Source organism: Chanos chanos, chromosome 4 (genome assembly GCF_902362185.1).
Source record: "Chanos chanos chromosome 4, fChaCha1.1, whole genome shotgun sequence".
Taxonomy (NCBI): domain Eukaryota; kingdom Metazoa; phylum Chordata; class Actinopteri; order Gonorynchiformes; family Chanidae; genus Chanos; species Chanos chanos.
Genome location: NC_044498.1, coordinates 47,410,931 through 47,433,556, shown reverse-complemented (window position 1 = coordinate 47,433,556; position 22,626 = coordinate 47,410,931). Strand labels below are relative to the sequence as shown.

At 39.6% G+C, this 22,626-nt stretch overlaps 2 protein-coding genes across 2 annotated transcripts; both read left to right on the top strand.

Moving 5' to 3' along the window:
* Positions 1-693: 693 nt before the first annotated feature.
* Positions 694-12,016, top strand: LOC115808966 (zinc finger protein 318-like). Its single transcript, XM_030770365.1, has 12 exons — positions 694-1,055; positions 1,512-1,639; positions 1,754-2,330; positions 2,902-3,820; positions 3,869-4,369; positions 4,482-4,543; positions 4,843-4,942; positions 5,742-6,037; positions 8,075-8,269; positions 8,927-9,017; positions 9,395-9,513; positions 9,747-12,016. Exons 1-12 carry the CDS (start codon positions 798-800, stop codon positions 11,772-11,774), a joined length of 5,274 nt encoding a protein of 1,757 aa, XP_030626225.1. The 5' UTR covers positions 694-797; the 3' UTR covers positions 11,775-12,016.
* A 2,694-nt stretch (positions 12,017-14,710) lies between these two features.
* Positions 14,711-16,151, top strand: LOC115810457 (uncharacterized). The gene is made up of 3 exons (XM_030772388.1): positions 14,711-15,244; positions 15,394-15,504; positions 16,002-16,151. Exons 1-3 carry the CDS (start codon positions 14,711-14,713, stop codon positions 16,149-16,151), a joined length of 795 nt encoding a protein of 264 aa, XP_030628248.1.
* Positions 16,152-22,626: the final 6,475 nt, after the last annotated feature.

Here is a 22,626-nt window from a genome sequence, read left to right as displayed (position 1 = left end):
GGATATTTATTTTATTAAAGAATGAAAACAAATTTCTGTGTGGATTTCACTTTTTAAGGGGAGATAAAAGAATGGTGAGTGATAAATAATTAAACTTGTTTTCTGGTCGGAATTGTGGAACTTTTATTGATTCTTTTTTTAAACATTTCTTTTATATGTTTATTTAAAGTTTCACCAATATAAGATTGCACATATTAAACATTAACATATTAGATGCATGAAAATGATATCATGTCTTTACCGCTGCAGTACAACACATTTTATGATTACATCAATAGTTAAGTCTTGCAGTCAAACAGTCATGCAAATACTGACCCTAGCTGTTCTGTCTAACACTTCTGAGAGAAGTTAAACAGGATATTGCCCATTTTCCGTATTATTGACACAGTGTTTTTCTACTTGTGTATAGTCTAAGAATATAACGATAAATGTAATACAAATAAAGCGTAAACGAAGTGGAATGGAGTTTTGACACATTTTTATACAAACAATAAATAAAAGCATGGAATTTTGTCACACGTTTCCCGTCTCCATTCCACTTGGTGGCAGGAAAGCACACAAAACTTTGCGGTCAACCGCTGATTAAAAACTATAGAAGAAGCAGCAGGCAAAGTAACCAATGGCAGTGAAAGAACTGCCTGTGACGGTTCCTTGGAAGACTGTTTTTACAGAACGCAGTCTGTTTTTGAATACACTGAGGGCATATGCTGCAGTAATTCTGAATGCAATGTACACCCGCATCAAAGCCAACTGAGCAATAAGTGGCCACTGCAGCTAGTATTACTCGAGGAAGCGACATGTACCGTGGCAGGCCACCGCCAGGACAATATCCTCCGCGTTCTCTTGGATTAGGCCCCCATGGTCCACCTCCCAGGCCCGATCACCCTTTACCCCCTCAACCCCCATACCGAGAGGAACGAGGACGGGGAAGAAATGGACATCACCACGGATACCCAGACGAGCACCACCGGTCACCTCCGAGGAGAAGATATCCCTCTCCCGGTCCAGGAGAGGAATTTTGGGGTGGCGGGGCTCCCCCACGGGAACATTGTCAAGTATGTGTCGGAACAATAAAAAAATTAAACATAAACAGCTCATGTGACACATGTGCAATATGCAGAAAATATTTCACGTGCATGCATCAGCTCGCATCTTAACTAGCAACGTGATAATGTTGGAGAGCAGGGTTTTTTCTCCGCTTTGTGCTTTGCTCCCGCATCCTTTTACATCCACTATACAATTTAAAACAAATTAGCATCAGCGAACTAATTCATGTCTTCTTAGCGTCTTCATATATTCGCTACTAAAGAACTAGATCTAGATCTGGATTTAACTTGACTCCATGTTAATCCTCGTGTAGTGTCAATGAATTTGTGTGTGTGGGGGGGGTATATTTCTGAGAACTCTTTTTGTTTCTCTGTCAGTGAATGCTTCCTGTAATGCTTGTGTTTTTGTGCATTTGTATTTCGTGCATTTATATTTCACCAGACTCTTTTCTCCAATCTGCACAGAGATTTACTCCATCACCTCCTCGAGGAGGAATCCCTGTTGATCACAGTCTTGTGATCACTGTGGGCAATGAGCTGACTGCTCTACCTGACAGAGAGGTTCCCCCAGTCTCTGACCGTCCATATGTCAGGTACACTCATTTATAATTGATCATTAGTAACCAATTTAAAAAGAGATTTAAGTGCAGAATTTTGGTTAAAGACAAGCAAAGATTTTTTATTCTCCACCGCCGTCCCATTTGTAGAGATTATCATGTTGGAGATACACACTACAAGCGTGCGTACTCTCCCCGGAGAAGGAGTTACGACAGTCACGATGACAGGGGCTTGAGGAGGCGCAGTCCTAGCCGTGGCAGAAGCAGGGGTCGCAGTCGCAGTCCAGATAGAATCCGGAGCAAGAGTCGACCTCGCAGCAGGAGCAGGAGTCACAGCCGAACTCGTGGCTTGAGTCGTGGCCGGGCACTGAGTCGAGCACGCAGCAAGAGCCGACCCCGAAGCAGGAGCAGAACCAGAAGAAGGAGCCACAGCCGAAGCAGGAGTCGCAGTCGCAGCCGTAGTAGGGGCCGAAGCAGAGCGAGGAGCAGGGTGAGGAGCAGGAGTCGAAGTAGAGGAAGGAGTAGAGGAAGGAGTCAGGTTAGGAATCACAGTCCTAGTGACAGTGATGGCCAAGAAAAATCTCAAAGTACAAAGGAATATGATGAGTTTAAAGAACTGGAGATGGCCCGGCGACGCAAGGAACTAGAGGATATGCTGAACATGCCAACAAAGTCTATCCTGAAAAAGAGGCTTGACTCTGAGACTGACTCTCCTATGACTGTACGGGTAGGATCTTTTTGTCTGTCTGTCTATCTGTTTATCTATCTGTCTATTCGTTTATTTGACTTGCTTGAGCATTTAGACCTGTATGTTGTAGCCAGCTGAGTTTAGGTTGGTTTTCTATAAAAAAAAAACTCTCTTTATCATTTCAAAGATCTGTTTATATCCGCAAAAATCTTTTGTCTTTCATATAGTATCATATGACTAAAGTGGCATCCAACAACACTGTATGAATCCATTTTCTTTAGTGGGAATAAATATTTCCAAAATACAGAAGTTTAAGGGTTAATATAAGCAATCTATCAGTCATCTGCTTAGGCATCATAGATGAGTCTGGCTGAAAAATAACAATTCTCATTCAAATATTTAGTACATTTGGCACTGACATTGAGTTTAGTACGTTGGAATTAAAAGAATTTGTGGATGTTGGTAGGGTATCTAATCGCTCTGAGTAATATATTTATAACCACTTAATTGGTTTAAATCATATGTTTCAGTAGGAGAGCATTTCTTTATCTTTGTTCATCTGTCCTTTGTAAGCTAGTTATTTCAACTTAAGCGTTCCAAATTTTGACAGACAAGCGACTCCCCACAAGAAGCAGCAGCTGAAAATCCGGACAGCGCTCTTTCACAAGAAGCAGAACGTTTACTCAGTGCAGTGACCAAAAGAATGGAACCTAGCTTATTGGCCTCAGTGCTTGGACAACTGAAGAGGGAACCCCAGACTCTAAGGCAAAGCTCCAACACTCTCATTGAGTTCATGAGCAGAATGCAGTCAGTCAAGGAGAGTGACAGTGACTTTATTCTACCCCATGACAAAGTCAGGCAGGACAGTGGTGACTTAAGCAAAATCCTTGGCATCATGGCAGAGGCTGAAAGAAAGAAAAGCTATGGTGATGATATTGAGGATGAAGAAAAGTTCCTGTATGGTGATGAGGCTGAGGAAAAAGAACCAGCTAAAAGCATCCCTGTAACTGGACAGGACAGTTTGTTAGATATCTACGGGGAAACGAAGGCTGAAATGACACATTATAATGACAGTAAGATGGGAATGCAACCTTATGACCTATTGAGGAGGACACACGGTGCACTTGGTGTGACTTCTTCTTATATTCAGGGCAGCACTGGGGAAGATCTGGAAAGTTACTCAAGCAGCAACGTTCAGCATAGAGACATGAGATATCAGGGTCTGCAGCATGCTTCTACCGCACCTGATATGAATATTAAAGTTGGAATCACATCCACTGACCGGTCGCAGGACGTGAAGGTGAGGCAGGAGGTTGAGGAATTTGAGAAGATTCAAGATCTACTCAAGACTATTGGCTTGGACCTGGGTGTTGCTGAGATCAGCAAGATGGCTGCCAGAACAAAAGAGCGCCTGCATGGGAAAAAAACAGAACAGAAGGGTTCCATGCCCCACAGGTCTGAGAAACTGCGAAAGAGTCGTAGCAGGAGCCATAGTCGAAGTAGTAACAGCTCCAGCAGGAGCAGCAGCAGTAGGAGTAGGAGTAGGAGCAGGAGCAGGAGCAGCAGTCCGAGAAAAGGTCACAGCAATAGCCGAAGTAGACACCGAAGTCGGGATCGTAGCTGGAGCCGGGGCAAAAAGAAGTCACTACCACCAGACAGATGGGTTTCACATGCAGAGCCTTATAGTCAGAAAGAAGGACGGCTAGGAGCTAAGACTGAGGAGCATAATTGGGGTATCCCAGTACTAGCCAAGACCGGCTCTGAAATTGTCAGTCCCACCACACATATGCCGCCTCACCCCGCTATTTCAATGCCTGGTTACACCCAGCCCCCTGCTCATGGGCCTCTGCCAAACTTCCCACCCCCTGGCTGTGGCCCATATGGTAATTACATGCCTTATATGTCCCAAACATGGCCTATGTACCCACCCCCAAGTATGCCAATGCCCCCTTCATGTACAGTGGAGGACTTCAAAATATCCAGTACTGATCGCCCCTACCTTAAAGTCATTGAAACAGTCTCTGCAGATCACCAACAGACAGATAAAACAGGTAAAAAAAATAGTTTACGCTTGTTTTGTGGTATAGTTTATGTACTTTCAGGTTAATGTTGAATGTATCTGTTGAATCGAACTGTATCTGCCCATAGCATTATCAAAATTGGATTCACAAGATCGAGAATATTCAACAGGTAGCAGCAGCCATCAGAAGAGAGACTTAGAAGAAAGGAATAATGCCAATCAAAAGCAGAAGGTATCAGAATGAAGTATGATTTGTGTATACTTACTGTTTATGTATTACGATGTACAGTATATGCTATATGCTACATGTCAAAGACCTTGCCAACAGATGTTCAATATTTATAATATTTTAATATTTTCCAGCAGTCACTGAACATTTGGTTTGATGCCTATATCTTAAAATGCAGATGCCTTGTCTGTGTATTTGTGGTATAAGTTGTCCATACCATGACTGAAATTTGATATCAAAACAGTGGTATGAAATGCCTAAGAATGATTGGTTTCCTTTCAAAATAACCTTACCACGTTCAGGTGATGGAGGAACTTGAGAACCTGAAGAGGGACAGAGATGTCCGGTTGCAGAAGAAGGAGAATCTCTTAAAAGAACTGGAGAGATTACGAAAGCAGCAAGGTATTTCACTCCCCAGCGATAGACCCCATGATCTGACATCAGTTCAAGGGTTTAAGGAGAGGGTTTCCTTTTTTTTTTTCCCTTCCATTTTCACAAAAACAACTCTGTACAGGGCCTTTGATAATATGTACTGGCATTGATAGCTGGGTTTTAACATGTCAGCATCTTCAAATGTAAAGCAAGGGAGTATTTGTAGACACTCTAGTCTAATGTGAACCAGTCTTTCATTGCCAAAGACATGTCTTTATGTATTGATTTGAGCAATAAAATATCAAGACAGTCTATTTATTCAGTTCATAACTGTGGGAGAAAAGTGAGTTGTTTGCTTTTGCATCTTTTGGATCCCCTAATGATCAAAGATAGATCAGTAATATCACATCCTTCATCTGATATCATTCCACAGCTATAAAGTATGTCCCTTGTGTGTCTCAAATAACTTAATGAATGTGTTGTTGTTTTCGTCATTGTTGTTGTGATCCATTTGTGTAGATAAAATAGTTTGTTGTACTATATGCTGATCTTAGCGTTTGCAACACATTTAGTGTCACTTCTCATTTCAGCTGGCAAAGCAGTGACTGATTTGATGATTTGTGTGAGTGAAAGGGTTCCTTAGCTAATATGGTGCTGTATACATATACTCTTATTGTTTTCAGCTGAGGATATAAACATTAACAGTGTTGATATATATATATATATGTGTGTGTGTGTGTGTGTTTGTGTGTATATATATATATATATACTTTTTTTTTTAATTTGTTGACCTTTCCTTCACCGGCTGTGTGTTACTGGATTTTTTAAGGAGAGCTCCTGAGGAGGAAACGGAGGGAGAAAGACGGCCACAAGGACCCTTTGCTGGTTGAGCTTGGTCAGCTCCAGGAGGACCTGATGGCCCAGATCTCCAGTCTACGCGCTGAACAAGAGGCAGCCGACGAGAAGCTTTCTGAGCTGAACAAAGTGGCCAGTATCCTTGGACTGGGCCGAAGGGAGTCCAGGAGCTCAGGGGAGCAAGAGCACCACCCTCCCCAAGGCAAGAGGCAACAGCGAGCCCGAAGCCCAGACAGAGCAACATCTTGCTCCAACATGTCTTCCACAAAGGTAGAATTCTCAATGCTGCTACAGGAAAGGTTCTGAGAGTGTATGCACTTATAAAATCCTTTCCTCTTCGTCTAGTTTCTTTAACATCTCCTTAAATCTACAAATCTTTCACTGAATGACTTGGCAGAGCTGACATTTTTCTTCTCGTATTTTAAGATGCCTTATCTCAAAGGGCTAGTTGATAGGATTTTTTGTGGCTTTGCTAACGGCTCAACTTTTTGCTTAATTGAGTTGATTAATTTTCTTGGTCAATGCCAGGAAACGTTTCTTTAACTTACAATTCATCATTTCTCTTGTATGACATTACTTCTTTATCTGTGGAGCTCTTTTTTTCTCTAACTTGTCATTCTCAAAATTCTGTTCTATCCATTTGTCTTATGTTGCAAAGTTTAAATTTTGTGCTCTCTGGATGTGCCAGAATCCTCAACTGATATTTCTTGAACAACTCAGATACATTTGCCATTCAGTATGTTTTTCTCCAAGTGCTCAAGTCTTGACAAATTTTGGTGTTCAAAAACAGTATCTGTGTAACTCTTATGTAAACCTTACAAACCAGGTGTTTCCTGTGACACCCTCTTAGTCTCGATTTACTTGTAAGAGGAAGTATTTATGCAAATAGGAGTAATCTTTTACACTTGCTTAAAACCCCTCCAAATAAATTTTTAAAATTTACGTGAGAATAGGAGCAATCATTTAGGAGATCTCATATCTTATTACTATATTTTTACCAAACTGTGCATGTGCTGCCTCTGGTGTTACAATTCATGTACACGTTTCAAATTCACATCAACAGGCATTCAAAGGGAACTAAATGGAAACAGTCATCGTTGGAGATTGAATTTTGAGAGGATAGCATTATTAGCTGTATGAAGTGAATTTAGCATCAAGCGGCCCATGATGTTAGCACAGTTCAGTACAATGTCACTGCCAGTTTGCTCTGAAAATCTTTGGACGTTATGTAACAAAAGGGTGGATAAATACCAATTTATGAACTATTTGGGTTGAGTTTCCATGCACAAAATGACAAGTTCTTGAACCAAAATCCAGAAAAAGAGACCTATTTGTTAACACTTTTTCTGAATGACGTAACTACATACGAAAACCTTTAACTGCAATTTCATATTTACTAAGTTTAAGGAGGCAAAAGAAATCGAGGACTAAAAATCACTCATGCTCACCACTATCTTATTATTCAAATATCCTGACATGGTTGAACAAGTTTTGAGGTTTTTGCAGGCACAGTAATGCCGTTGAGTGTGAAGAGTCATTTTGTTTTGTGAACACAATATGTTTTCGTAGAATAACTTTAATAACTTCAGAGCGGCATTCCATGATGTAGAGAGTGAGCCAGATAAGTTGAGTCAAAAGTCACTACCATCTAATTGGAATACTCTTTAGCTGTTTTCCTATTGGACAGTTTTGACATTTGGCTCAAGGTAGCTGGTTAACTGAGACATTCTGCTTTCTGGAATAATCCCCAGGAAGTTTAATTTTTTTTGTTTTTCATATTAGAATGTTGCTTAATTAAAGTAGCTTCCCACTGGTTAGTCAAAATGCCAAACTACTTTGTCGTTGGATGTATTTGCTTTTTTGCAGCTATGCCCCATCAGTGCTTTGCAAACAGTCTTATTTTGTTTGCCTAGCACTGATAACAAACAAATATAGAATACAGATACATATTTATTACAATCAGTGTCTCAGCATTAAATTTCGTTCACAAGTGCAAAATTTCTACCTGTCAAAAAAGTTTACACGGTTGTCCAAAGCAAGTAAAACCTTTAAATATGTCCTGGGTATTTACCTCAAGACTGGGACGATGAGATGGCCTTAAATGCAAAGGTAAGACTGCTTTGAAAACTTAAGTGAATTGAAAATCAGGGTTCAGATGATTTATTGTGCTTGATTTTACTTATTTATTTATTACTCATTCGTTTATTTTCCCACTTTAACTTTGAACCTCCGCTCATTTCTTATTTTTTTTTCTTTTTTTTTCCCTAAACGCCTCACATTTGTATATGTCTGTTCCTCATCAAACAGGCTACTGCGTCTAAATCTCGAGCGTCTCCTGAAAAACCGTTGGAAAGTCAAAAACCCAAAGGCCGGACCCCTGACACAACAGCAGATCATTTTGATTACTATGATGCAGGAAACCACTGGTGCGAAAACTGTAACGTCACTTGTGGCTCCATGTTTGACTTTTTCATGCACTTGCACAGTAAATCGCATAGAAAGGTAGGTCAGCTGCAACCCCCCATCCCCCATATTAAAACATGTTATAGATGTAGCATAGATGCTTGTTCTTTTCAATAATCTATAATCTCCTCTGATTTACAGCAGGCAATTAGTTGTGGCAGTGTTGTGTTGCATTCGCCTTAAGTAAACATGCTTTTGTTCTATTTCATCAGTTGTGCTTCTCTGAGTCCCTTAGCACATGTGGGAAATGATTGGTTCACAGGGATAGAATGGTGGGGCTTTATTTGTTTTTATGTGATTGTACTGTTTACCAAATTGGTACTGAATTCTGGATAACATTCAGTGGCGTTACAAACTCAATCCCATTTGTACTCAAAGCTAGCGCAGTAATTTTGTGGAGATGTCTTAACATTTTCAGGCCTGGTTTCTTCTTGAAATGTGTAAAGCCTGGTTGATTCATGCAGTTTAATGGTTGACAATTTTGAAGTATTTGTTAGTACTACATAAGTTCCAGAGGGAGCCATTTATATTGTGATGTATTTGTTGTCTTTGAGCAATCAATTCTCCAGGCATTTCACCCTTTTTGTTTGCAGAGTCTATGTTTTCTGTCATAAACACCAAGCTACTTTATTTCCAGTCTTGAAATTTGAGAGTTTTTGAAATAAACCATCCACTCTGTCACTCATCTCTGAACAGACTCAAGATCCATATGAGAGGCCCTGGGCATGTGACTCGAAAAATGAAAAGAAGTCTACGGCAGGGGAGAAGCCTACTAAACCAGCAAAAGGTAGGATTCACCAGAAGTCAAATATTGGCATGGACTTGACCTCTGACTTTACAAACAAAATTATTTAAAGAGAGAGAGAGGAAGAGAAAAGTAATCCACGCATCTGTTTAGGTTTAAGTTGTGTGTTTCTCTGAGCAAGTGACGGATAACTAACTTTTGCAAGGTAGTAGAACAGCTATATATAGAATAACTATATGTAATGTATTTATCATGAGACGGAAATCTGTTTCTGTAAGTTACTTAAACACATTTAACATGATCTCTTCCAGTGTGGCCTCTTCTCTTCATGGGAACACAAAATGGGTAAAGCATAATTGATTAATGTCGGTATTTTTAGCAAACTGACTGAACAGTTGTCATGCCTCTTTATCCCGTAGGTTCTGAGTTTTTGATTCCTGTGAGAGGATTTTATTGCCAGTTGTGCAAAGAGTTTTTTGGAGATGCTATTTGTGCAGAGGATCACGTCACAAGTCATGCGCACAATGAGAAATACAAGGTAATTCCTCGTCTTTTTCATGACACAATGAAAATCAAGAGTCATTAGAATACAATACATTTGTAGCATAGAGCTAAAACACTTTTATTTGTTTTCTCTGTCAGATGATTTTGAATCATGCAGAAATTTTCCTTGATGCTCTATAATGTTTAATGTTTAAGTATTTGAGAATATTTGCAAAATGTTTGCCTGAAACTTTTGTTAAGAGATTTGTTTATGTTCCCTGTCACCAGAAACAAATGAGTGAGCACCCATTCCACGAACAGAGGAGGAACCTGGTTCGCCAGGCTGGTGTGGAAAGCAGTGAGAGGAAGTATTCTGAAAACAAACGAAAACAGGGGGAGGATGACGACAGAGAAGAGCAGAAAAGATCCAAACATAGCAGAGAGGAAGAACGAAAGTTCAAATATGAAAGAGAAGTAGAGGAGGAGAGATATAAAAACAGCAAGGAAGAGGAGCAGAAGTCCAAGTACAGCAAAGGAGAAGGGGACAAGTCCAAATACAAAAGGGAGGAAGAGGAAAGGTTTAAATACAGGAGAGAGGAAGAGGAGAAGTCTAGATACAGGAGAGAGGAAGAGGAGAGGTCTAGATATAAGAGGGAGGAAGAGGAGAGGTCTAGGTATAAGAGGGAGGAAGGGGAGAGGTCTAGATATAAGAGGGAGGGAGAGGAGAGGTCTGTGTCGAGCAGATATCGAGAGGAAGAGAGAATCAGATATAGAGAGGATGAGGAGAGGGCAAAGTACAGGAAGGAGGAAGGAGAGAAGTTCAGATATAGGAGAGAGGAGGAGAAATCAAGGTACAGTGAAGAAAAAGAAGAGGGAAAGCACAGCAGAGAGGATGAAAAGAAGTCTAAGTATAGCCTTGAGTTAGACGAAGAAAAGAGATCCAAGTACAAGAAAGAGGAGGAGGATAGATGGTCAAAATCAAAATTGGAGGAAGATGGTGATAATGAGGAAGGTGAGGGATCAAAGAATAAAAAGAAGGAGATCCAGTCTCAGCACCAAAAGGACAACGTGGCTAGTCAGTCAAAAGATGAGAAGGACAGTACAGGGAAAAGCTCTGTGAAAAATAAAAAGGTTGAACCTGAGAAACCTAGCGTTCCCGCAAAAATTCTGTGTGGGCCCAGTCCGGCTATGCTTGCAAAACTTCGCAAGAAAAACGAGGAAGCCACGGGGCGACCTGCATTTGGGAAGTTCAGTTGGAAAAAAACAGAGAAGACAGAGCTAGAGAAGGAGGCAGAGAGAATGGCGGCACAGTTCATCAAGGAAGATGAGGAGGGTCAAAAAGAGGCCGGTGAAAAAAATGAGGATGACAACAGTTCATTCGCCAAATCTGTAGCCGCTGCCAAGACTATTGCTTTTAAATTGGCGGGGAAGGGAGCTCTACCTCCCTCTAACTCTAATACTTCAAATGTTCCCTCTAATGCCCCAACACCTGCCATGGTTCTGAGGAAGTCTAGCTCTTCATTGCGTAACAAATCATCCTCTACAAATGCGCTCCTCTCAGCCAAATCTACAGCAGACTCAAACAACATATCTGAGTCTGGGACAGGAAATTTGGCCACGAAGGACACGGCGCTGTCAGCCGACGTCATTTCAATGGCGTTCAGAGGGGAAGAGGTGCAGCTAAAATCCTCAAGCGATGCATCCTCAAATCCTGTGGCCACCACATCTTTCTCCACAGGTACAACTACGTCACCGCTTTGTTCCGCAGCAGGAGCAAAAGGTGATTCTCCATCATCTTCTGTGTGTGTGCTGACTCTCGAGTCTGACGTCGCTGCCCCTGGTGTTCCCCAAAGTGAGCAGAATCTTACCGTGGTTGTTCGCCCTCCTCCGCAGTTTAAGAACCTGAGTGACCTTCCTTCAAAACCAGACAAACCCAAGACGAGTCTCGCCACGGCGAAAGCTAAAGATTTGTTTGACATCTTCTACAACATCAGTGGCTCCTTGACCCCTTCCAGTGCAAGTGGTATCGCTAATAAAATGATCTCTGTTTCCACACCTGAAGCCAGTGACTCAAAGAACAAAGATGTCAATGAAAGTAATGACTCAAAGCCTGAAGAGCCTCCTGAGAGTAAAAGTATTGACGGGACTAAGGAGATCGGTGAAAGCGATGAAGTACAGAAGACAAATGAAAATGAAGAGACAAGCGGCCAGGATGCTGAGGAGGATGCTATGGCGGTGTCGTTTTCCCCACCTCCAGGTTTCTTCACAGAGCAACTGAACCTGGAAACGTTTGAGTTCAATTTCGAACCTTTGTGAAGGACCGGCCGACAAACGGTTTTAAAGGGGGGAGTTTATATATGTTCTTAATGTTTCAGTTACATTTCTTTTGAGCGGTTTTGATATTGTAAGAAGGCTTCATATCTTTCATTTCTCAACCTTTTGGCAGGTAGTGCCAGTGAAATGGTGGACTGACAAGCACCTATGCTGGGCTGGGTGTTGGGTCGGGGATCCCACTGAAAGACTGAACACTTACTTAAAAAGTAATGAATCCTTAATATTTTGACTATGTTTGGCATCCTTTTGTTTTTGTTCAAGGTGTTGAAGTACTTGTTTCTTTTTTGTTCTATAACAACAAAAAAAGTATCTTACCTTTTTTTTTTTTAAATACATTTCTGACTATATTCTGAATGTGTTTGTATGTGGTTGGCACTCGTTTGAACTTTACAAGTCATTTTTTTTCTTTTTTCTTCCTTAAAATGAATGAAAGATGTTTTAATACAGAAGACGGAGACATCCCGCTTGGAGGAGAATAAGTGATGGTGAGAAGTTGTTGCAGTAAGGACCAAAAAAATAATCACAAATGTTTTGTGTTAGTGTAACAGTCACAACATAAAATGCCTGTCAACACTCCTCCGAAGAACTGCGCACATAATTTGAATCATGGCGCCTCTCTTCTTTTTTTTTTTTTTTTTTTTTTTGAAAGAAAAATCAAACACTGTTTTTCTCAACACTGTACAAAATGGTACCAGCTGAATTAAAAAAAAAAAACAGAAAAAAAACAGCTGTTCTGCAGTTCCTGTTGTAGAAAGTGTAGTTCAAATAAATTTCTGTGACCTCCGCCGTTGCTGTGTATTTCTAACTCACGAGGTACTTTGTCAGTGTAATAACACACTGCAACCAGGATATTCTCTTCCTGAATTTACATAATGGATATTATTCATCCTTCAAGCATTTTGTCACAGGTTATTTTTAAGTGTTATCAGCAGCCTGTATTGCTGACTTAAAACTGCAAAAGGTTGTTTACCAAATGAACCGTTATACATTCAGACACAGTTCAGTGTTATATTGTGAAATATTTCACTGAAAGAGTCATTACTTTAGTTGCATGCACATACATTCCATATAAATTGTCTGAGACTGTGTAATCCCACACGGAGCAGATTTGTCTTTATTTTGATGGTGCTTATGGGATTGCTTTTTAATGAACCAGGCATTTGTAGTATCGTCAGTGTTTGATTCAGTGGAACACCAGCAGCTAGTTGGCAATGCGATCAGGATCTCTGAAAAGGTAAGGTTTTTTTTTTCCTTGTTTTATTCTTGTCGTGCAGTAATTAGTTTTGACATTGACAACACTCTATAAACAGTTGTACTGGTATTAACTGTAGCATGCATCTTTGTCTCTTTGTTTCACTTAATTTTATTCTAATAAGTATGTTGTCATTGATTTTTAGTAAATACTGTGCACCAGGCTTAAATCAATGCCACAACTCTGTGCTAACTGAAATAAACATTTGAATTTCATTCATATTTCCTGTATTTTCAATGTTGCATCTGTCTCACTATCCACAGCATTTATTTATAAACATGTTAAGATGAGCTTGTACAGAATGTGGCACAAACTTTAGAATGCTTGTGAATGGATTTTTGTTGACAAAATAAAACCATGTACATCCAGTAGAGGGTGCTGGTTAATTCATGCGTTTGGTGGATTCTAAAGGTAATCCAAAATTGTCAACTCTTCTTAATTGTAAACATTAGTCTTACCTATAAAGTTGTAAGTAAAGTGATAATGTATAACATTAAGATGTAAACCCACAGACATGGCAGATTTTGTGTAAGCTGAGGAGGACATGAGCAATCTAATTATGAGTTGTTGTTTTTTTTTTTTTTTAAAAAGACATACTAAATATGCCTCGAAGATTTTACTGACGCTGCACATAAGAAACATGTGGGATGCTTATTCTACCAAAAATCTTGCATAGTGTCCAGAAATTTATGATTGGAATTCAGACCAAGCACAAAACATATCAAGGGGGTATTCCAGAAAGCGGGTTTAGTGAAAACTCAGTCAACTCAGAGTAAGTAGTAAACCTAATGGAGGAGCCCTATGGCTTTGCTTTGCTGGGAGAATGAACCCATGGGGCTTTTCTATTAGGAGGCTTACTATAATTTGCTACGCGTGTCATGAAGTTCTTATTTTCACATAGGAAGCATTGTTTTAGTGTGTATTCAGTATCTTATATGATCTGGGGGGTGTTCTAGAAAGCGTTAGTTAACCTCTAAGTAGTAATCCCCCTAACAGAAGAGCCCCATATATGGCCTCATTCTCCCAGCAAAACAAAGCTGTGTTTCCACGAAACCTGCTTTCTGGAATACCCCACTGTTCTGCAGTAGCTGCTCAACCACAAAGAAACCATACACAACAATCAAAATCATCCATAGAAAGCGATGTTACACAATTGTTTCTTCTAAATTTCTTTTACTGTTACTGTTGGTTTTCTCAAAATAAAAAACATCGACTGTTTACCGCTATTTACACTCTTTCGCTCATTTGAACAGCGCTAATAAAGCAAAGGTGATCTTTCATTCAATAATTTTCTTTAGTTCAAACAAATTATCTATGAAACTATATTCCAAAACGACCGCCCTTGGTTCCTGAAAAGCAGAACGATTCACTCTCTCAGAACCACCGGAAACACGTCTATGAAGGAAACGACAACATCCGGAGCACATTGCAAGAGGAATTTATGCCTGCTATGCTGCGGTGTAAACACAAATTTGCTTCTCTGTGTTCGCTGTGGCGGAAGAAAAGAGTGAACCAGTGAACGCGGGGTTTAGTGAGATAACTATGTATATTACAGAGTAAATCAGTAAAGTGTAGGGGTTTTTTTCTAGCATGCAAGTCGACTAGCCTTTTTGCTAGTCAGCCAGTTAGCTAACAATACTGTTAGTTAACACAAAGCTAAGTTAGAATGGCGCCAGGTCGGAAACGTGGAGGTGGGATGAATCCGAGCCGCTGGCCTGGACCTGGGTTCGAGATGAACTCCGCCGTTCCTCCGCCACATGACAGGAGTTGGCCTGACCCGCCCCGAGGGGGATTTCGTGATTGTCCCGGTCCCGGATTTCGGGACGCGCCCATGATAATGGGACCATACGATCCGAATGATGAGATTGGGTCGGGGATCCCACCGGCACCTTACGAACCATATGATGTTATGCCTCCCGGACCTTATGATCCATATGACTTGAGACCACCTCCGGGGCCAGTCAACCCTATGCTGAGGGATGCTGAGTACCGTTTTAGAGAAGACTTAGAACTCGACAGAGCAATGATGCGCGAAACCTCAGAGTTCTTAATTAACGGCCACCCAGTGAATGAGCGATGCTTTCCAGTGCTAGAATTTGATCACAGTCCAGAGCTGCTTTTGATTCCGAACCGAGGTTTCAGACAAATGGATGAACGTGGTCCTATGGAACGTGGTTATTTTCCGCCAGTGGACAGTCACGTATGTAATCTATATCTAAGCTATTTGATAGACTCGTTGCATTACAGATCTTTCAATCATGAAGTAACATGAAGTGGTGTTGTTGGCAGTGAATGACTTATTGTAAACAAAACAAAGGTCTCACTCCTCTCATATCTGATACAACCAAGGTCAGTCTTGGATTTGGACGAGGCAGAGGAGGATTCAAGGGACACCCACCAGACCTAAGTGGACCAAGACCTAGGCCATCAATGGTTCAAAAGGAGTGGGCTGGCTCATCTGTAAGTCCACTGCTGTGCACAACTTGCCATGACACCTCAGTATGAAACATCATTATTTAATTGACTTGAACTGCATGATTTTGTGGAATCACATGGGTTCCGTGTGTTTTTGCAGCATGGAGTGAGTGTCTAAGAGAATCTGTACTGACTAATAGTCTGACTAATTCCTCTTTTTACGTTATCTAATGCTTTTTGATGCGTAATGTATCTTCCTGTTTTTAGAATACCCTGTCTGCATTGTTTGCATATGTGCGCTTCTCAGAATAGTCCCTGCCATAGAGTGAATGGTGTAAGTGAAGTGTAAGGTGGATATGTAACACGTATGTTGATCAAATGAAGGCTGGTCTTCTTGTGCAGAACAGCTTCACACACCCAAATTTTGTACCCAGTGTGAAAAATGATTTTAGATGGCTTTTTTTTATTTTGTTTTTTTTCCCCTGCTAATTTCGATCCTTTTCTTGTTTTCATCTTGGTTTCTCTTTTATTTTTTTTTTCAGGGAATGCCTCCACCCAGAGGCCCAAGACCACCTCAGACAACTCCTAAAGAGAAAGCAAAACAAGTGCCTCTAGAGCCCAAAAGTGACCCTACTAAAACCTCGGCGCCAGTTGACACTTTGGCTGCCCTGAAAAACTTTGCTGCTAAGTAATGTCATTTTGAGCAGTTTGACAACAGGGATGACTTTAGATGTGTTATTTACCCGTATCAGTAATCCAGTTCACTTTGTATTCAGCATGTGCTCTTTGACCATTACAATTTTTTTTTTTTAAAGATTTGCATGTTATCGTTTCACTGTAGGTGTATTTACCCACTGTTTTTGGGTGTACAGCTATTCTCATAGTTATTAAATTCACCTGAAGTGATCATTTTGTTATGGGTATAGTCCAATGGGAATCTGACAAATAAAATACATAATTATCATACAGGAAGAGGGAAATTACAAGTCCTTGACTAGCTGGACCATGTCTTCAGTCCCTCTTGGAACACTGTTATACGAGTTATGACCCATGTATAATTAGATTTTTGGCCATTCTTCAAGAGAGAAAGCCTCTAGATCTTGATGGTGAGAGATGGAAATGTGGTAAGAGATGGAAATGTGTTTACATTCCACTCTCCAGAACATCCCATGAGCATTCAACAATATTAAGATTCGGTCATTGGCGATAATACCATTGTAACTGTGATGACTTTGGGGTTAAAACCCTTATTTCTGGTGCTGCTTTCATTATTGTGTCAATCTAATTTCTTGTACAAATGAATAATTATTTATCATATGGGGACAAGATTAGACCATGGACAAAACACCCGATACATTCTGCTTGTAACCAATTTTTTTATCTCATTGTTTCTCTCTTGCTTCTCTCTATAGGCCACCTCCTGGACGTTCACTGGGAGTTATTACATTTATTGGAGTAAGTGCTGTCAGTCATTTTATTGACTATGATGCTTATTGTTTTATCTCCTAGAGCCTTTTTGAAACAGTTTAAATGTAAGTTGTTTTTGTCATTGCATTAGATAAGTAACTAGGAATATAGTTTGTTTTGAGAATGCTAGGGCTGCCCCCGACCAAAGATTTTCCTAGTCTTCAAGTAATCGTTTGTCCAAGCCATTAGTTGACTAGTCGTCGCACGTTTATAATATTGATTTAATTGTTTAAAGATAGGCCTATATTTGGGGGACATCAGAAAATGAATTGAGTTCCAGGGTTTGAGAAAGAATGTTCTATATAACATTATTAACACTGTCCTACGTTACAGATAGATACAAAATCGTAATAATGGGCCTTTAAAATATACATTTTACAATCGTACGCAGGAAGCGAGCTGTCTATTAACGGCAAAACGGGAGTGATTCAGAATTTGTCGGAACAACCAACAAGGAGACTGAACATTTTGTTAATTTATTTCAACACAGTATAACATCACACAACTTATGAACATGTACCACCAACACAACAATTTGCTAGCTAACTATTTTATTGCTGATTCAATGTGATTAACGTATTTCTTTCTGTTGCAGCCATCGCAACAGAAAAACGCCAGAACGTTAAGTTTCGTTAGCGAGCAGCTGGCTAGCAAGCCTTCATAACTGCCTAATGTACACAAGCTCTTAAAAATGGACAATATCCCGTTTGTTTTCTTAAAAAACTGTATACACCATGGTAAAGTATAAGGATTGAAGAATCTGAGTGGCAGCAAGATCTGACGGGCTCTCCCAGATCGCCGCACAGTTAGGCCATTAATTATTTAGCATAATTGAATAGTAACGTTATGCTACTTACATGTTTCAGATGATAAATCATGTTTGAGATCGACGAATGGTAGGCGAATCTTTGCTGAGTTTGCATGTCTCCTTCTTTGGGTCGATCTTTACACGCTCGAAATGATCCCACACTTTTGATGATTGCCTGCCCGAAACAGTCTAATAATTTTTTAACGACAAGAAGCAGCTCCCGAATGAGTTTTAGGGTTTTTTTTCTCCGACTAACCGACGAATGAAAACTTGGTTGACTAAGACTATTCTTATTGACTAACGGTTTGGTCGACTATTAGGGGGCAGCCCTTGAGAATACCTAGTCACATTTTGTCCATGAAAAGCCACTTTTTCTTTTTCTCCCTATTTCTTTCCTTTTTTATGATTTTTTTCCCTTGTCGCTGATAGCCAAATTTGTTTTTCCGTTATGCAGAATAATTACGGCTTCATTGAACGTGAGGATCTGAAAAAATTCTCTTTCCGCTTTGATGCCTTTGTTGGGATTCGTGACAACCTGTTACCTGGGGTTAAAGTGCATTTCACTGCTTACAAGGAAAAGGTGGGTCAACTGTGTATTCTTTTGAAATAGATCTGCTTTTTTAAATTACAGATTAAGAAATGTATTTCAAAACTTTGTTTGTTTTTTTTTCATTTTAGGGAAAAGAGTGTGCCACTGATATTTGTGTGCCTCCTGGTGGTACGGAGGAGTTGAACGCCATGACTTTTGAAGGAGTTGTCAGCAAGGCCATACATGATCCACAGGTGAGATGTTATAGCACGTACCTCAAAAGAATAAGCCACACCCCTTTCTCAGTCTTTTCAAACATTGAAATCATGATGTCCGTATTCAAACCTGACAGAAGCACAGTCTGATAAAATCAAGACGAGGGTAACAAAACTGTCTATGTCGAAAAAATAAACCCATGTTTTTGATGTGTGTGTGTGTGTGTGTGTGCATGTGCATGTTAAACCTTTTGTGTAGCTTGACCAACAACTGTGAATTGAAGATGCTAATCAATGGAAATTTTTTTTTATACTTTTGTTCAGGCCTCTGCAAAAGACCTTCATCCAGGAAGAATCAAAGCCACTGTGTTTGAGAAAGCAATGGAACTGCCTTTTGGGGTCAATGACTCCAAAGTTACTTTACTGTCCAGTGACCATGTACAGTTTAACCTGGTTACAGATCTAGTTACAAAAGTGAAGAGAGCGACCAAAATCGAACCGCAGATACCAGAGACGTTTAAATTCACAGAAGAAACCAGGGAAATGGTAAGGGCAACCAGGCAATCCATATATACCTGCATGTCAGGGCGGTAAAAGAGTACTCAGGTGAATTAACATTGCCTTTATACTCATCCTGTTGAGATGTTTATCATATTGTCAATATGCACCAGACAGTTTGTCACAATAATCACGTTTCCATGAACCCTTCATCGTACTATAAGCTTTCTGTAATATAACTTTTTCTGTTCAGCAAGATTTTTTTAAAAGTTGCTGATTACATGTTATGTGACAGACTCATTTGTGAACACTGACAAGTTGAATCTGCAGGTGTTCCACTAGTTGCTAGTTATATAGCAATAATGCTGAAATCTTGTTCGGGGGGGGGGGATATGTAGTTCAGGTAATGAAACAAACAGGCAGTAAGAACCCAGACATGCGACCTACCAAAATTTTAGAGAATAGGAAATTTTTGTGTTTTTTTCTTGGTGGAAAATTTAAGCCTGTTTCCGCCGCTTAAAAGAGAAAAATCAACAGATCGAGATATCATCTCGTTATTTACGGATAGTATCTCATTATTTAGAGGTAATATGTCTTTATTTAGAGATACTATCTCGAAATATGGAGATAGTATGTTGTTATTCAGAGACAGTATCTCATTATTCTGAGGTAGTGTGTTGTTATCTAGAGATAGCATCTCATTATTTCGAGATAGTAGGCTAATTCAGAATTGAGATGTTTCTGATTTGTGGCGGTCAGTCGCCAACAGCAGAGGAGACTAGTGAACAATGATGGACTCGATCACTGAAAGCTATTTTAGACGTGGATTCACAAATCATGAGATTCTGTAGCTTTTAGATGACATACATAATATCTTTCTGTCAGGGTTTCTGATGTCTTCGATAACACAGCACACAGACTGACTAGAGTTTTGACAACTTCAGCTGCCTCAGTTAAATATAGCCGGTTAAATTCGGTGCACTGTAATGTCATCATAATTATTATCATCATAACTTAACATAATTAGGCTATTATAAATCCCTTTGACAAGTTGCCCTAGCGTGTCCAATATCTAAAGAATACATGGATAATTAGGGCACTACTGTACACACAGTGATTATTCTGTCCACGCTACATGGAGATTGAGGCACAGGTTCACTCTACATTCCGACGCACTACTCATTCGGTTTCAGCGGAATCATGCAAGTGAAGCTCTACAGAAACAGTATGGGCTGGGCATTTACATTAAAACTGTGCACATAGCCTAATTCTAAACAATGAAGCAGTATCTTAATATAAGGAGATAATACCTCAAAATAATGAGATAATATCTCAAAATAACGACATACTACTTCAAAGTACTGAGATGACATTTCAAATTAACGACACAATGTCTCAAAATAATGAAATACCATGTCAAAATAATGACATACTATCTCAAATTAATGAGATATTTTCTGTAAATAATGACATACTGTCTCAAAATTACGGGATACTATCTCTAAATAATGACATATTATCTCTAAATAATGAGATATTATGTGTAAATAACAAGATAATATCTCAAAATAACAAGTTGTGATCTTTTTTTTTTTTGTCTTTTAAGTGGTGGGAACGGGCTTCCATATATTTTCCAGTCAGAGTTCCTACTTCCTACTTACTAAATATTGAACAGTGAGATTTACCTATGAAACCCACATCAGAACTGAGTTCCTGTTCCTACTATAAACCCACAGGGCGTGATAATGAGCGTCGGGAATGGAGCAATTTCCATAATTTCAGGGAAGTACAATAATCTTTCCTCTGAAGCCAGTGAGAACCTCTCTGAAGACCAGCTGGGTTTTATGGATGAAGTGGAGTTCACGGTCATCAAAGTGAGTAACGTAAGCTCTTTGTTTAAAAAGGATATATTTAATCTAAAAAGCAATCTAAGGCTCTTACCTGGTTTATTTAAGCTTCATTTTTAATCTTTCAGTGCCTTGTAAAGATGAAAAACTTTTGTCCTCCTAAGGTCAAAGAAACTGAGAAGGCTGTAAGACTCTGGAAGCTTCATAAGGGCACTGTGATTCTTGATTCAAAGACGAAAGATAAAATTGCTGAAGCTATGGAGAAGAACGGTGATGTTCCATCAACTAAAGACAAGGTAGGACAAGAAAAAAAAGATTTTTATCTTTGACACAAAGGCAACGTTATGTTTTTACATTAAGCTGATCTGTTTAAATGTACATTCAACTCCACTTGATTGCTGTTTCACCTTGAAGGTGGTGTGTAGACATTTGGGCTTTATTTGATATATTATTTATTTGTGGTGATTATGTTTCTCCAGTTTAACACTACATCTTTCTTTTTAACTTCGTGTTCGCTTCTTTTGGAGGCACAAACCATGATTTCCATCTGCACTGAATGTATGACTGTTTTACAGTAGATGTATTTGACTGGTTTTCATAGTTGACATTTGTATCAGATAAAGTGTGGTAATAGATAGTTTCAACAAACCAGTAGGTTTGGAACCATATAAGTTTTTAGTATACTATACTAACATGTATACTAACATACAACATAATTTTTCATTGGGGTGGTACTTTGTGTAGCTTCGTGTTGCAAGTGGTAACTAATATAGACCATGGTATCACAAGCAATTGAACCATTATACACTGTGTTCATATCCAGTCAGTGTAACAGGAAAGTTAGTTTGTGTTGTGACGGAGCAAAGACACTCTATGTCTGTTACAGCTGAGGTGTTCTGACTCACTCTCCTTTAACCCTGGTTTGGTATACTCTTTACCAAGGTGGAGTAACTTATTAAAATTCACAGAGTAGTTTATTCTCACATTTCACATTTTAGAAACTAAAATACCAGTCATAATATTATTCAGCAAATAAGATTGTTTTATATTCATTTTAAATGACATTTTCCTTTTAAATGCGTATATGTAAAAATTGATGTCACCTACTGGTTCCTGTGTGTCCGGTTCAGTGGAGGCCAGTGACTTCAGATTCGCAGTCCCAGAAAACAGCTGACTTGGAGGACGTAGGCAGTGAGGAGTATGAGGGAACGATTATTAAAATCATTCCAAAGGACTCCCAAAAGCTGGTAAGGAGTGAAAAGGGTTGTGGTTTGGGATGGGTCTTTTTAATGTGGTCAAGTATGACATGGTGTATAGTGATGTTTTACTCTTATTCTTACTCAGTGGGCCCTGTTATGTCATCTCTGATTCCATGAGACACTTTATTTATTTATTTATCTATCTATCTATCTATTTGAAAACTGGTTGATTTCCTAAATCTGCAGACTTTGACTAGAATCAATATTTATTAGGGGTGTAATGGTGCACAAAAGCCACGGTTCGATACATACCTTGGTTTTGCAGTCATGGTTCGGTACGGTTTCAGTACAGTGGAAAAAAAGACATGCAAAACATGACATTTCTTTTCATTCATTATGAATTTACTTGTAAACTTATAAACTTGAACAAACTTGTAAAAAGTGGCAAACTGGCCAAGCTCTCCACTCTGTTTTTTCCTTGTACTGGTGTTATTCACATTTGGATGATGCCGTCTCAAATGAGTAATCATGTTCGATGTTCACATTTGCATGATGCCGTCTCAAATGAGTAATCATGTTCGAGGTACTGCCAGCAACATACCCA